Source organism: Leptidea sinapis, chromosome 39, assembly GCF_905404315.1.
Source record: "Leptidea sinapis chromosome 39, ilLepSina1.1, whole genome shotgun sequence".
Taxonomy (NCBI): Eukaryota; Metazoa; Arthropoda; class Insecta; order Lepidoptera; family Pieridae; genus Leptidea; species Leptidea sinapis.
The window spans coordinates 7,651,015-7,667,866 of record NC_066303.1 but is presented as its reverse complement, the minus strand read 5'-3'; the positions used below and the strand labels follow the sequence as shown (position 1 = coordinate 7,667,866).

Here is a 16,852-nt window from a genome sequence, read left to right as displayed (position 1 = left end):
AGACTGAGCAATATCAAGGACTCCATTTTTACGACATACTTAAGTCATCATGGGCAGTACGCATTATCTATAGGTTCCTGTTTTTATGAACTTTGGACCGCCATGTATATTAATGTCAGGAAAAATATATTTATTTTATAAGAGTTCCATGCTTGTCATATTCTGGATTATTATTATACATACATAACATTGTTATTTAAATCTTTTATAAAACAATTCCTTCAAAATACACATAAGTAATTACCAAATATCAAACTTAATAGAATTCAGAAGAATATTCCTCTTTGTGTTTAAAATGCCAAATGTTAACGTCAGCTTTCACATTGATGATAGTATTCATAATGTCAAAAACAAACTATGACATTAACGCTCGTCAGCCGTCTTTATCAGTTATCACAGTGACACAGTGAAAACCTACTCTAGTACTCTTTGGTTATCATTATCACTAAAATGGGGACGCTGTCCTTTACAATAAAACCCAATTTTTTGGGTTTATTAAAATTTTTAAACAGTATGAATTGGTTTATAGTGTTTTTTAGTTTAATAAATCTATCCCTTTGTATATATGAAGATCAAATCGGCAAATTTGACTGGTGAATACATTAATTATAGGTTATAAAGTTCTAAGACTTCTTGGGGTCGTAGTACAATTTATAATTTATTTAATAATTACTTGCAGGCGTCAAACGTATGTAGGCCGTATTAAATTTGCCCATTTCGACACGGTTTCAACAGCAAAAAAGATAATAGTAGCGACCGAGGAGAATGTTTTAGCTGCCCTACATTTGAAAACTGGTAATTAAATAATAGTATCTGATGGAGTATTGCACCGGTGTTTTTCTCACGGTTCATTTCATTTTTAGAAAGGGTTTAAATAACAAAATGAAATACTACTTTAACTTAATCTTTCAAACATTTCATTCATATGTTTGATATTTAAGAATTTTCATTTAAAGTAGTATCAACTAACTTTTTTTATCATAGGACAAGTGGTGTGGAGACATGTATTTGAAAGTGCATCGTCAGGAAATATTCAGCTGCTGCATGTCGATAGTGATAAAGTGACAACTGTAACTGGATCTAATCCATACTTAGTTCGAGGATGGGATTCAGCTACAGGTAACCATTTTAAATTTGTTTATTGTAATGAGGAATCCTTAGGGTAAACTGTTTGTAAACTTCTTTTTTTTTTGTCTTAAAATCATTGGTGCAGTTGACACTGAGCCTCCATAAAGTAGAAATATAGCTGTGTTGTGTCAGACCAGCTACATGTATTTTGGGTAATCAAAACATATATTATATAGGTACTGTAAATAACTGTACTGTACAGTGTCTCACTTGGATGGTGACAGTTGCAGATTTTCTTAGAAACCTTACACATTCACCTGGAAAGATATTTACCCAGAGCTTTTGACCTATCAGTAATACATGTAATCTCCTGTTGGTACATCGGGATGTCCTCATATTGGAATACCTCCTTACCTAGTAGTATTTAAGTCCTTACTTTGTTTTTAGTTCTATTTGTTGATTTAACATCATGAGCTTCATACCGATCTGTCATTTTATAATAATCATAATAAATTATAAAATAGATAACATTACTTAATATGATAATATCATGAAATAAAAATAAGTGCCTCTCTGGTTATGATTTATTATTTGTCTGTCAATGATCTCAGTGTGGGTGCTTCTAATGGCCGTTTTCAATAATGTATCTCTAGTCATGGATCACCATTTAATGACAAGATCTTATCTTATATTATTAGTTATGCTCCAATGCTATCTGTTGATAGGTTATTGAAATGCAAGTAAGAGTAAAAGGATAGATTTGTCTATCTCTAGTAAGTTAAACTAAGGATATATAGGTTATTGAAAACCGCCATAAAAGGATACTGCAAAGTCTAGCTTGCAGCTTGTTTTTGTTAAATGAAATAATTGTAAATCTTCTATTTTCAGGTGTGCTTATTTGGGAGTGGCCAATCACAATACTTGACGATGAGCGTGCCCATCTGTCGGAGTGGTGGGTGCAACATGGAATGCTGGTGCATATGCTGCCATCTTTTGGTTCCCATCTTGAGGTTTCTATGTACAACTTGATGACTGGTGCGAACAGAGGTGCCACATCAAAACTACCAGCAGTTTGGACTAATGAGGGGTAAAATTATGTGCATTACACTTTGAAATAAGTAATTTAAATAGAATGAAGTACATACAGGCTCAAGTAAGAGTGATCTCTCAACACATTATCATATAATCATTTATACCTCTAGAAAGACCACTGTCTATGTCTAACATGTGAAAATGTTGAAAAAAATTGAGGTCGACAGTTAACCCCTATTTTGAGCAATGCAGACAGACTAACACAAACTGGCTGACATACAAATTGCGAGTGTATCATATACCTTATCATGCACACAAGAGGCACTATCTAGACATTAAATTATCTAAAATTTTTTATGTCTATGATCAAGATAATGGGCGTGATTATGTTATCACCACTACCCACACATGAATTAAACATAATCCGTAGCAGTTAGAAACCAAAGCCAGTGGCTTCATAGACTCCCACTCTTAGGATTGGTGTATAAAACAAGGCTCCAAAGGAAAGGATGTAACAACATTTTTATTTTTAATAAAAAAATAGTTTTACTGAAACACAAAATACATAGATATAATTATAAAAATTAAAGTATAAATATGTAGTTAGAGACACTATTGGGTACAAATAATACTTCATAAATAGAAATATATTAATTTACAATAGGGAGTCAACATAACATATTGCAACAACACTTGGTAAAGAGTGGGAGGCTCCTTTGCACAGGACGCAGGCTAGATTATGGGTACCACAATGGCATCTATTTCTTCCATGAAGCAGTAATGTGTAAACATTATTGTGTTTCAGTCTGAAAGGCGCTAGTGAAATTACTGGTCAAATGAGACTTCTTCTGAGAGAGATCTTATTAATTGTAGTCCCGGCCAGTGGCATTTTCAAGAATCCTGAGCGGCACTGCATTGTAATGGGCAGGGTGTATCAATTACCATCAGCCGAACATCCTCCTCATTTCGTCCCCTATTGTCATTAAAAATAAACATGAAACTATCAGTGTATGAAAAGGGCTATGAGTTTTTGAAGCAATTTTGTATATACTCTCTAAAATGATAAATTTTAATAAGCTGTATAAATTAAATAATTATTGACCAACCTAGATTCTAACTCTCTTCCAGATGTATTTTAACACCGCCATACTACACCTGTGTCTCTGGGAAGATGGGAAGCTACCTCCTGCAATCCATCGATGTTACTGCTGATGCCATACAGCTTATAAGCAAACCTTTATCGTCATTTTTCAAGGACAATGAGATCATTGAGGGCAATCTTAGACCATTGGATGGACACAGCACATTATCTGGCTTTATTATAGATGATAGATATATACTGTTTATTAAGAATAGTGAATATCACCTGTTGAATACAAAGTTGCTCGATCAATCGGCTAGTGCTGTTATAACTGATGGCGCAAGCGGTCAAACTTTGGTGCAGATGTGGACACATGATGTTAAGGTATATACACTTCATACCTATTATAATTTGTATATGAATCTTATTATAATAAGCTATAATATTAAAGCATGTTTATTTCCTCTTTACATTAACTTTTTTTTCATTTGACTGAATATTTGACTACATTGTAATGTAGTATCACAATTTTAAGTGACCTGATTTAATTTTCTGTTGTTGTCATATTAAAGTTTGTATGATATCTTTTTAGAGTTGATCTTCTTGGTGAAAATGCATTATCTTATCACATTTATTGATTTTAGATATATAAAAAATAATCGGAAATCTAACTGGGCACATTTGCAGACACCCAACTATTATATCAAATTTCTTCCTCCTTATTGGTTGTATCCATCATAACTCATGATTGTGGATGTTGGTTTTATTCCGGGCATGACTGACCCCCGCCATTGATTCCTCTCCATCACCAAATTATAAAACTTGAAGCAAGCTGACATGTTATTTTATAATGCCACTGGGCAAAAGGCTCCCCTCTTCTACTCCACTCTTCTTTATTTGCAGTTTGTATGATCAAGTTCTACCAGCCATTTTCACTATTTCATCTTCCAATCTTCTAATTTGCCTACCTCTATTTCTCTTGTAATCTCTTGGGTACCATGAAGTGATGGTTCTGCTACATTTTTCAGGTCCTCTCATCATGTTTCCAGCCCATTTCCACTTTAGTCTCTCAAATTTTAATTACTTATTTTGAATATATAAGAATTATATAATTAAAATATTTAATTCATTGCTCATATTCCAGGGTTTCTCAATGAAAGCTCACAACATTGCAACTGGTAAAGAGATATCGGAGATCTTTTGTTCAGATGCCACATTGGAAATACCGGAACCTGAGATACTAGATGTGGTATGCATGAACACGGCGAGAGAACAGCCTGCTTGCAGACTATTGGTGAATGGGGCTGATGATGCAGTTCATCTGTTGCAGCAAGGAGGTGTGTTTCATGTAGAAGAATATTTGCCCACTGCATCTCTTGCTGACTCTCACTATCAAATTTGATAAGCTATATAAAGTTTCACTATTTGTTGTGTATGTTTATTTAATTTAATAGGTATCTTTCTTTCATATGAAATCTTAACATATCTGTATGCATGCCACCCCTAAAACCTTGGAAACAATATCCATATTACACAATGATAGTTTTATGTGGTGGCTAACACAGACTTCAGTCCAGCTTCTTACAGAAGTTCAAAACATAGTTTAACCTCATATTTTCAAAGGTTTTTGGGCACTCATTTTACTCATTTCCATTTCACACTAATCACCGTTTTATCATTGAGAAAATATCATCTGCACTTAGGGCTATCCATACTCTGTTTGTTAAAAGTTGCATGTTTTGTCGCACATGTTGCTTGGTGTGGTGGTCTCGGGTGGTGGGTACCAAATTATTGGAATGACAGGCCATCATGGATTTATTCACATAAATCACTCTAGAATGCCTCTCAGTGCCCTTGAGAACCTTGGAAACCATATCTGAAGCTGTTTTTAATATAAAAAATAAGTAAAAAATCCTTTTTAAGTGTATAGTTTATTTTATCCAGATAGAGTCCACTGATAATTTTTATTAGTCTTTAGTAAACTATAATATTTATCCTTTCCTTCGATATATTCCAGGCCGTGTACTCTGGTCTCGAGAGGAGGCGTTAGCAAATGTAGTGGCTGCAGAGTTTGTGGACCTTCCTGTATCAGACACTGACGCTGCACTCGAATCCGAATTTGGAAAAGAAGGTAACATAATATACTTTCTTAAAAAATATTTGTATGGTGATAGTCTTTAGTCACACCTAGTGAATGATTTGCAGTCTGTCACACAAAACGTAAGCATTTCGTCTGTTTTCATGGGTGTAATGTTTGATGTGGTTGTCTTTATTTGGAACAAGGCCTTAAGAGGTTGATTCGGTTGACGTTTACAGATTAAGGGACTACGCGCACTTATTCAGCTCTTTTCAGCTTTTGTCCATAGAAAACAACAATTTTGTATGGAGACGTGTACTCGTCGATTCAGCTTTCCGTGTCCATTCTGCTTTCGCGGCAAACCAGCATAAAATGAGGATAAATGCGTTTTTATTATGCGAATGCTATAGAGAGCGTTCGGCGCTGTTCGTCGTCGAATGCGCCGGAACAGCTCTTTACAGGGATGGTTCGCGACTCAGAATGGACTCCATACAAAATTGTTGTTTTGTATGGAAAAAAGCTGAATAGAGCTGAATAAGTGCGCGTAGTCCCTTAAAGTTATTATTCTGAATCTTAAGATGCCGTACGCGGCTGATAGAAGCTGAGCTGTATAAGTTTGACCAAAATCGTTCAGCGAAACGCGAATGGAGCTGAATAAGTGCGCGTAGTCCCTTAGCCAACTAAACCAATCTGAAGAAGTTACTCGAAACAAAAGATGGACGCTGAAAGTATTTTGTGGCTAAAGGGAAAATGTTTTTAAATGTCAGCGCTCATACTTTTACATAAATACTATGTGATTGTAAACTGAATAAATTATTTAATGGCCGTAATTTCATATGTATTATTATTAGTAACATAACATATGTTGATACAAATTATTTGATTTATGTGCCACCATATTATTTTCAGTTGTATTTTATTGTTATTTGAAATGTTTTCGTTTAGATAATTTATACGTCTAGATAGAGCCTCTCGCTGCTCGAAAACCGATGGAAACAGGCCAGGTTTATTACTTTAGTGTATGTGCATTGCTCAAAATAGTGGCTAACTGTCAACCTTAATTTTTTTCAACGTTTTCACAGCTGTAACAGTCTATCTAGACGTTTAAATGATCTAAGTATTTTACTTTGATGTCTAAACTTTGTAAATATTATTATAATATGATATATTTGTTTCTAGCTGCGAGGGCCTACAGTAAGTATGTATGCATGTAGTGTGTACAGAGTTTTATATTCGCACGTATTTGTGTTTAAGCATTGGTTTTGATTTTTTATACATATGATAATCTACTTTTTCTATAAATCTTTGAATATAAATTTAATCAAATACGAGGGCTGCAGTAAAAGTATCGGGAATGGAATATTTCCACTGTTCCTGTCATATTAAAATATTTTTAATTGAAAACTCCTTGGTTTTAAAAATCGAATACCATTTATTTATTTAAAAATAAATTCTCGGTCTTGTCACAAGGTCTTGTCAAACTTGTTTAATCGTTGAGAAAATGGAATTGACTCGAGAAAATTCTAGAGCGATGATTTATTATGGTATGACTTTCGAAGTGGTTCAACACAAAAACAGAGTGTTGACCGGATGATTTCTGCATTTGGTGATGAAGCCCCATCCAAAACCACATTTTATCGCAGCCCTCGTATCTATATTCATTTTTATGTATTTTAGTTTGCTCGTACAGTTCCCGACACGAATCGTGAGCACAGTTAGAAATTAGTGGCGCTAATTAATACACGGCCATATTATCTCTGGTCCTCGCTGGAACGGGAAGCCCCTCCCGTTCCCCTTTTCACCCCCTCGCGCTCGCCCTGTAGCGTCAGTACGGTTTGCAGATTCATTACCGTTATATTTAAAGCTATCACTGCATTGTTTTTGATGTTTTCATTGTAAATTTTGACTTTTGTTGTTAAACAAATGATTTGAGTTTTCTTAAGTGTTAATTCCGCCTATATTTGTCTTTAAACTAAAATCTGACACGAGACTGAATTTCAGTCTCGTGCCAGATTTTTGGCGAGACAACACGACATGAGGATGCCTCGTGTAGAGGCGAAACACGTGTCGAATTGTTTAAAGACAAATATTGTCGGAATTAACACTAAAGAAAACTCAACTCATTTGTATAATTATGGATTTCCGCAAAGTAACGCTTACTTCAATTTTTTTTTTGTTAATAGTTCTGTAGTTTCTGTTGTTCTGTGTCGCTATAATAGAACTGCCAGAAAAGAATATTTTTTTTACTTAATCTAGATTCTTTCATTGATTTTTCATTATTATAATAATAATCAGCAACACAACACATTTATATTAATCTATAATACTGAAAAATAAATTGATGTTTATTTATCTGTACATATAAATAAAATTGGAGTGTCTGTTTGTAATATTGAATTAATATATATACGGCACATACACCAAAATAACATTATTTACAATTTTTGCCTGTCTTGTCTGTCTGTTTGTTCCGGCTAATCTCTGAAATGGCTGGAGCGATTTTGACGGGACTTTTATTGGTAGTTAGCTGATGTAATAAGGAGTACCTTAGGCTACGTTTATTTAAAAAAAAAAGTAATGTTGGAATGTCTCAAAAACTAACTCTAAAAATAATTTATATGGCAAAACAACGTTTGCCGGGTCAGTTAGTTATAGTAATAATATCCTAGTGATGCTTGTTTTGCACACCGTAACAAAGCGACGATGTGACGTCATCGACGTCAGGGCCAAAGATAATATAGCCGGGTAGTACTCTTAAAATTGTTATTGACATGAAGAGTGTATATAGAGTATGTTCCGATATGCACTGCGACCACTGTACAGTGTGACGTCAATTTAGTATACTGTGAAGCCGTTCCTTTATAGCCAGTTATACTGGTTAATATTTAAAACGAAACGCAATCCCGTATACTGTCAGCCGCATTTTTGACGCGGCATTCAAATGAGTGTATTAAGTACTGACTGTTGTTGGAGTACCTACTGTCAAATTAAAAATATTTGGGATTAAACTGTAGGTATTGTTTATAAAACGCTAGGCACTCGAGTGGTTTTGACTGATCACGTGATCAAAGTACTGCGAGTACCTTACCTCGAAAACGCCAGTGCTCACAGTAGAATATGGCGGCGATATATGACGTCATATATTTTCCTAGGGTACTGCGGCAGTATACTGGCAGTTCATAACGGAACGAATTTTTCTACGGTGATAGAACTGTGCAGTGCATATCGGAACATACCAAAAGTGAGCCAATCATAGCTTGTTCCGCTTCACGTGCGTTTCACACCGACCAATGAAAGGCGTGCTCACTGCTCGTGTCGGTTTTTGATTTTCAATTCGCTTTGGAGACTGAAAATTTCCATTATTTGTACCTGCATATTTAAAAGATTGTTTTTTTTTTCTCTTTTATCTTCTACATGGGCATTTACGTATTGAATGGGCTTTTTAATAGTGATAAATTTTTTGCTATTCATTCCTTTTTTATCTCTCTCTCTCTCAAATTTCTCCGCTTAAATCATCTGCCTATTTCTGCCGTGAAGCAGTAATGTTTAAAGATTACTGTGTTTCGGTCTGAAGGGCGCCGTTGCTAGTGAAAATGCTGGGAAAATGAGACTTATGTCTCAAGGTGACGAGCGCAATTGTAATACCGCTCAGAATTTTTGGGTTTTTCAAGAATCCTGAGCGGCACTAGTTTGAAATGGGCAGGGCGTATCTATAACCATCAGTTGAACGTCATGCTCGTCTCGTCTCTTTTTTTCAAAAAAAAAAATCTTATTTATGTTAACCAAGATGATAAATTTCATCGTTTATTTTTATTTTGTTATGAACAGTAGTGCAACCTAAAGATAACGTAATTATATATTTATAGCAATAATGACAGTACAATATTGTATATTTTATTTAAAAGAGCGCTGGGAGAGTTTCCTACGCCGCTTCTTCTCTCAGAGCGCCATTTGTCTCCGAAGCGGTGGTAGTGTTTGATGTCGCGAATTCTAAAGGAATTAATTTTGAGAAAATAAATGTCTTTTTTGGCAGAGCGAGTAACAGTCCCCGAAACACCGACACCTTTGTATAAAAAAAAAATATAAGAAGTAGTTGTACGGTTTGATGTATTAGCTCTAGAACTTTCTGCAGATCTTGTCAGGTCAAGGTTCTTTAGTAGGTTGGTGAGAGAAACTAGTATACCTCTCGCTTCTACATCCTATATTTTTTATTTGTAAATGAGGGACAAGACGAGCATGACGTTCAGTTGATGGTAACTACTTGCCCATTACGATGCAGTGCCACTCAGGATTCTTGAAAAACCCAAAAACTCTGGGCCCCACTACAAATACTGCGCTTGTCACCTTGAGATAACATTTTAAGTCTAATTTGCGCAGTAATTTCACTAGCTACGGCGCCCTTCATTGCGAAACACAACAATGTTTACATATAACTGCCTCACGGCAGAAATAGGCGCCGTTGCCGCCGATAATCTAGCCGGTATCCTGTGCAAAGAAGCCTCCCGCTGGTAAAAATCTACGGCAAGTAATTCTAATACATACCCGTGTTGGGCACTCAACAATCAACTTGAACTCCAGGTTCAATATGGGCTGCATTCATACGCCGACTGCACACCCAATATCAACAGCTGCAAGCGCTGCTCCAGAACCTTCACACGGAGACTAGCATCCAGGACTCCAAATCGCCACTTGTCCGTGACTACTTCAACCTGCACAAAATCATCGTGCTTGTCACTGAAGTTGGCAAGGTAAGCTTTATTTGTCGTTAGTTAATATTATTTGAAGGAAGATGCATGTTGTATTTTCTTTGATTTACGAATTATGCATTTAAATAAAACACTTTTTAAAGGATTACATCGCGTGTAATTGTAACTGTGTCATTACTTTCGTTTAAGAGCACGTTTTCAGGTGGACATTCAGGTTTTCAGACTGTCTGAAAACGTGCTCTGGAAAGGACCCGAAACGACGTTGGGTTAGCTAAAATAATATGAAAAATGTTACGTTTACGCAAAAATAAATAAAAGACAGAGTTACAGTTATAAATTGTTTTATTTAAAGATGCATGTTTATTTTTAAAAAGTCATGAAATATTTAACAAAACCAAGTTTTTTGTCGATTCTTCAAGGAATCGCTTGAAACAACATGAAACTTTATAGAGGAAGTTTTCCATGTAACTGTGGTCCTTGGTCTAAGTTGATACGTGAAATTTATCAGTTAAGTTAATAGAAGCAAGGAAAAATTAATCACGAAATGAAGTAGATGTAATAACAATCATCAAGTAATCATTTCAATATTACAATATCGGTTATAAATATAATAAGGTTCGGCGCTACATAATATGTAGACGACCTGTATAGTCGAGTGGTTAGCGATCCTACCTACTAAGCTAGCGGGTTCCCGGGTTCGAATCCCGGTAGGTGCAAGCATTTATATGATGAATATGGATGTTTGTTTCCGAGTCATGGATGTTTAAATTTATTTATGTATGTTTATATGAATTTATGTATAATTAAGTAAGTATATTGTATTAAATATATCATTGTCTTGTAACCCATAACACAGGCTATATATGCTTAACTTGGGGCAAGATAATTTGTGTAAAAAGTGTGTCAATATTATTATTATTATTATAGTTGCACCGTACAATAATTCTACGCTTAGATTAAGCTTTTGATTAGTCTCCAACTAAATAACGCAGGCGTAGTCGCAAGTCCGGCAACTAATACTACGCCCAAGTTGGCGTACTCGAGCCAATCTTGAACACTGTTACGTTGTTACTCACACTCTGTCACGTTGACGTGCAACATGTTGTGTTAAACTTTGCTTATAATTCAAACTAAAATGCTGGGTTGCGTAGTGAAACTTTGTAAAAATAATACTACAAGAAATAAGAAAGACACTGGGATCACATGTAATGAATCATAATATCATTTAGTATTTTATTAATTTCAATGTAAAATAACACGAAGCGTTTAAAAGTTACAAAATTTGAAAGATGCCATTGAGTGCCGAAACACAAGCATCTAATAGTTGCCGTAATAAAAAGCTATTGTTCTTAGGTAGTGCGGTATTTAGTTGTAGCGCAGAGGAGACTAATCCTTAGTCTAACCCCCTTATTCGGTCCGCTAACTTTAAACAGCCGCTAAGGAGTGTTTTTTCTCATTCTGACTTAGGTCAATAGTAGAAGACAGAGTGAGAATTAGCAATGCTTTAAGTTAGCAGACTATTATAAATAAGGGGGTACGGCTCTACGTGATCGTAGTCTAAGTAAATAAAAATTAAGGTTACTACTAAGCGTGGTGGTACGAATATTTTCTTTTTATAGTATATTATATATTCTATTTAAAAAAACAGAAGTCTTAGACGAGACAATTAAATAACCATGAGATTAATTATTATACTAGTTAAATTTGTAACCAAAATTTATGAACGATCACGCGACCTCACGTTCCATCCGAGCGCTCTTACCACCTGAGCCAACCATTCAAGTGACGCAGGGTTCGTAAATCTTGGTATTACTTGTTCAACTCTTAAGTTCGGTAGCAAATTTTATTTATTGCTTGGGTGATGGTGGTTTCAGATATTCGGCATGGACAACTTATCGGGCGAGCTGCTATGGCGGCGGTACGATCCCAGTCTGAACACAGAGAACGTGGTGCTGTTCACACGAAGGACTGCAAGGCATCCACCGCTCGACGCCTATGTTACCATCGTAGGGAAACACGAGGTCGGCTGAATTTAATTTAATTTGTATTTTAAGATCAAGAAAATTTATTGAAGTAGGCGTTACTATGCGGAATTCCATAATTCAGTCTCGATAACTCAGTTCGAGACTCAAGTCTTGTGCCAGAGTTTGGCGAGTCAACATGTCCTGAGGTTGCCTCCTGTAGAGGCGAAACACGTATCGAATTGTTTAAAGACAAATATTGGCGGAATTAACACTTGAGAAAACTTAAAACATTTGGATTTTAAGATCAAATTATCAAAGATGGAAAAGGAGGATCAATGAACGTACCTGGTGTTAAGTGATCACCACCGCCCACATTCTCTTGCAACACCAGAGGAATCACAGGAACGATGCTGGCCTTTAAGGAAGGTGTACGCGCTTCTTTTGAAGGTATCCATGTCATATCGTCTCAGAAACACCGCACAAGGAAACTCATTCTACAGCTATCTTAAGATAGTTCTTTTAAAACCGCTCTGTGGAGGAAAACCACACATCCAAATGGTGGGGATGGTATCCTAATTAGTGGCGCGTCGTTCGACGGTGGAATTCGGCGACAGGAATCACGTGAAATAGCTCTTTGGAACACTCCCCGTGATAAATGCGGTAGTAATATTACAAAAATAGGGAATATGTATCCGTTTCTTTATATTTATTACCGTTTTACAACATTATAACACTTTATATACAAAATTACTTAATAGATAGAACTTAGCGCTCTGGCTTATTTAGGGCACGACCGTCTACCGTGAGCACTGCTGTAGTGCCAAGTTCTAACTTACACGAATCAAGTTTAAGATCTAAATATTATATGCAATTATAGTTATTTCTAATTATAGTGATAATTATATTAAATAGTATTTAAATATTAACAGTAGTTAAATGAATGTAATTATTAATTGGGATATCTTATGACAGTTTATGATGTTGGTAGCGCTTGTTAACACATCAAGCTGGCACAAGGGACCAGCAAATATAGTTCCTGAATAGAAAATATCTTGACTAAACATGAACTCATCCTATGTGGAAGTCTTCTACAGCTACCTACCTACCTACTTCTTGGCCCGTTGGGCCCAGAGGCGCGGAGAATGTTCAAAATACTATCTTCGCGCCTCAATAAGGCTACTGGAAACCCAAGCGCTGGCAGCTATTTCGGTCAACGGATCAGCCTAGCTATCCAACGCGGTAATGCTGCCAGTATTCTTGGTACGCTTCCACGTAATGATAGTTTTAATTTTATGTAGTCGTAGTATTGTAAATATAGTTATAAGATTTGTTTTGTTTGAATAATAAATACATTAACTACCTAAACATATTTCAGGAGACAGGAAACGGCTACATAATTAGTTTAAACCCTATTCGAGGCACACTAGTAGGCGAGCGGACGCTGCGGTTGGACTTGCGAGTGTTGCAGTGCGCCGTGCTTCATACCGCAGACTCGGAGAAGCTGCACGCTCTGATACTCCTGGATGAGGACGAGACTGTGCAGGTAAAACGGCATAAAAAGCATTTAAAAATTGCACAAATAAAACTGAAATAAATTTTTTATGAAGGATGCGGGACTCGAACCCGTGACCTCTCGCGTTCCGTTAGCTCTTTCCAACTGAGCCAACCGTTCGAGTGACATATCGTCTCAAAATTGATTCCTTTAGCTTTCTTTTTGACGCCGCTTCAAACACTACCACCGCTTTGGAGTCAAATGGCGCTCTGAGAGAAAGGAAATGGCGCAAGAAACTCTCCCAACATTCTTTTTTGCGCTCTTTTTAATAAAATATACAAAATATACAGTATGGTAGGTCGTGTAAGCAGTAAAATAAATTAAGAAGTATTTAAAACATTTAGTCACTCCAAACGACATCTTAAGAGACTATCTTTGACAATGCATAAATGAGATTTTTGACCTATTTGGTGAAAGTAAGTGACTGTTTTTAGGTAAATTACATTCACACATTTCTGTAGGTTGTATGTAATTGTTAATGATAATTGAAGTGATGAATTGTGAGTGAAAATGAGTTTATTCACACTTCAATAAATCTTAGACATTCATAAATGAGGTTTTGATCGAAATGAATAAATGTTATATTGAATTTAAATGCCTGTGAATGAAAGTGTTTGTGTTTAGGTGTTGCCGGTGTCGGCTGCGCCGTTGGTACAGAACATGTACCTGTACGTAGCGGACAAAGAGTCTGGCCACATGCAGGGCTATTCTCTCAAGTACGACGGAGCGGTGAGTAGACTCATTATAATTTGAACTTTCTTATACACACGGCGACATAGGGCGCAGCATGGAGTAAGATGATACTGAATTATTTTATGCCATAAATTGTCTATCTACAGATGAAATCTCCCCTTTGTTGATTTCAGTTATAGGTCTGAGTGTGGCCTTACGGTATGTAAATAACAAAATAAAATGATGAGAAAAGATATTTATAATATGGGCTATATTCCGCAACTCGACATTCTATTTTGAGATAACTTGGACCAAGGGCAAATTTTGTTAGACCCTACTAATTTACATATCTTTATTGGCTGTAAGTATAAAAAATTTAGGGAACTTTAGGTCTAGATTTAATATCCTGGTGACCGTTTGTTTCTATTGAAAAAAAAAAATAGAATGTGTTTGTGAATTGTAGAACCCCTAGGTAACACTAAAAATGTTTAGTAAATGAAAAACGGCTTAATGTAGAAAGTTGCCAAAACTTTGATTTTTTTTCGAAGTAATCTCCTCTCTACACATCGTCGCATTCGATGGAACCACTGAAAAGCAGTGGGCCCATTCTTCCTTAGGGGTCTCTTCTATGGCATTTTTTTACGCTTTCACCGCATCTTCGGGGCTGGTCAAGCGAATACCTTGAATTTTATCCTTAGTTCTTGGGAATAAATAAAAGTCGCAGGGCGCCAGGTCAGGACTGTATGGCGAATGACTCATTATCTCGACACCTGCCATAGTCAAATATTCAACAGCCCGTTTTGCGGTGTGTGCTGAAGTATTGTCGTGGTGAAGGAGGATCCTGCTTCGAGGGCGGTGCTGTTGAATTTTTTCCAAGACAGCAGGCAAACAGCGATTGACATACCAGTCAGCAGTCTGTCAACTGTCCTTCCATGTTCTAGCACAACTGTCACGAAATGAACTTTCCTACCAAAGAATGAGGCAATCTTCTTTTTTCCTTGACTTCTTCCTTTTTTTACCTTAGTTGGCCGATTCTCGAAAGGACACCAACTGAGCTTATTGTCTTTTGGTTTCGGGTTCGTAGCAATATATCCAGCTTTCATCACCTGTGACGATGTCAAATACAGCATTTGAGTCACCTCCGTTGAACTTATCTAATATTTGGCGACACCAGTCATTTGAAGGTGTTTCTGGTAGTCGGTTAAAGTATGGGGAATCCATCTGGTACAAAGATTCCTGACGCCTAAATGTTCGTGTAATATTTTTTGAACTTGACTCATACCAATGCCTAGGCTTGCCCGTATCTGCTGATAGGTCACTCTCTTATCTTGCTCCATCATGCGTCGCACATCACTGATGTTATCTTCAGTAGTCGTTGTTAAAGGACGTCCCTCACGCGGATCATCATTGAGATTGCTACGTCCACGCTTAAACTCGTTAAACCAATTGTAAATAGTGGCACGAGATGGGGCTTCATTAAGAATTGCTCATCGCAGCCTATCATAGCTTTGTTGTTGAGTAAGCGTTAGGTTCATTTTCACGTTTATTAAGAGTTTTAGATTTGCCGCCAATTCACAAAAACAAATGACAAACGAATGCAATATACTACATTAGGTTGCCAAAAAGTTTTAAAATTGAAATTCAAAAAAATTCTAACTGGCCAGTTCTAAACATTTTCAGTGTTACCCACGTATATCCTTCAATATTATCGGCTCTTAAGACACACGTGCCCTCTCACTTCCGTCGCTCACAGCGGCCCACTGAATCACGACCGCACGTGCGCTAGAGATGACATAATGCTTCCTTCTCTTTCACTCACATACACTACGAGTACGTTGACTTTGACAACTTGCTCTTAGGTGACGTTTCTAGGCTATCGTGAAATCGCGTACACTCATAGACCAAGTATAATAACTAGACTAATTGATAGCTTCCGTCTCACTCACACGAGAACAAGAAAAACTTATGCGAGTCTTATGTAGAGAAATGAGATAGAGTGATTAATTTTTTTGTTTTTTGTGCCGGCTTTTTCAAGTTCAGCACACTCGCTGTGTTAAACAAACTTGTCAGCGCTGCACAGATATTTTGTTTACTTTTATTTGCGTCTATAAAAATAAGCTATTATTGTTGTGAAACGTGTGAAATATCCAGTATTTATTCAACATCAGTGACAATTTTAAGTAGAATCGAAGGAAATATGGTGCGATGTTGTGTTTTACGATGTAAAAGTGATAATGAAAGAACACTTGTGTTATATAATGTACCTATATATATAGGATATTATCAGTCTCATGTTGGCCACACCAAACCGATCGATGTCTAGTTACTACATGAATGTATATTGTGGGCTGTGTGTAGTCTGTGCGGGCCGCGCGCACGTGGTCGGTGCGACTTGGCGGACGCGTGACGGCGCTCGCGGGTAACGGGCGTGGCACTCACTCGCAGGCGGCGGGCCGGCCGCTGGCAGATCGCTCGGTGCTGTACAAGTACTCCAACCCCAACCTGGTGCTGGTGGTGTTGGACGTGCCCGACCCCGTACATAAAGGTACAGTTTTTTTTTTCTATGAAAATAAGGGTTGAGACGAGCAGGACGTTCATCTGATGGTAACTGATACGGCCTGCTCGTGACAATACAGTGCCACTCAGGATTCTTGAAAAAAATCAAAAATTCTGAGCGGCTTTACTACTGCGCTTGTCACG

The 16,852-nt window shown here is 36.8% G+C and overlaps 1 protein-coding gene across 2 annotated transcripts in view; it reads left to right on the top strand.

The window, feature by feature from the left end:
- The first annotated feature begins 417 nt into the window (after positions 1 to 417).
- The window catches only part of LOC126976147 (ER membrane protein complex subunit 1), a 33,963-nt gene continuing 17,528 nt past the window's right edge, over positions 418 to 16,852 (top strand). The window contains exons 1-13 of one of the 2 annotated variants that reach the window (XM_050824351.1): positions 418 to 593; positions 680 to 795; positions 985 to 1,119; positions 1,957 to 2,155; positions 3,229 to 3,565; positions 4,326 to 4,518; positions 5,199 to 5,312; positions 6,438 to 6,452; positions 9,837 to 10,006; positions 11,839 to 11,985; positions 13,304 to 13,471; positions 14,105 to 14,209; positions 16,511 to 16,697. In XM_050824351.1, the coding sequence (XP_050680308.1) occupies positions 451 to 593; positions 680 to 795; positions 985 to 1,119; positions 1,957 to 2,155; positions 3,229 to 3,565; positions 4,326 to 4,518; positions 5,199 to 5,312; positions 6,438 to 6,452; positions 9,837 to 10,006; positions 11,839 to 11,985; positions 13,304 to 13,471; positions 14,105 to 14,209; positions 16,511 to 16,697 (2,029 nt within the window). In that variant the 5' untranslated portion in view covers positions 418 to 450. The remainder of the gene's footprint in view (positions 594 to 679; positions 796 to 984; positions 1,120 to 1,956; positions 2,156 to 3,228; positions 3,566 to 4,325; positions 4,519 to 5,198; positions 5,313 to 6,437; positions 6,453 to 9,836; positions 10,007 to 11,838; positions 11,986 to 13,303; positions 13,472 to 14,104; positions 14,210 to 16,510; positions 16,698 to 16,852) is intronic. The other variant, XM_050824352.1, reaches the window with a different exon arrangement.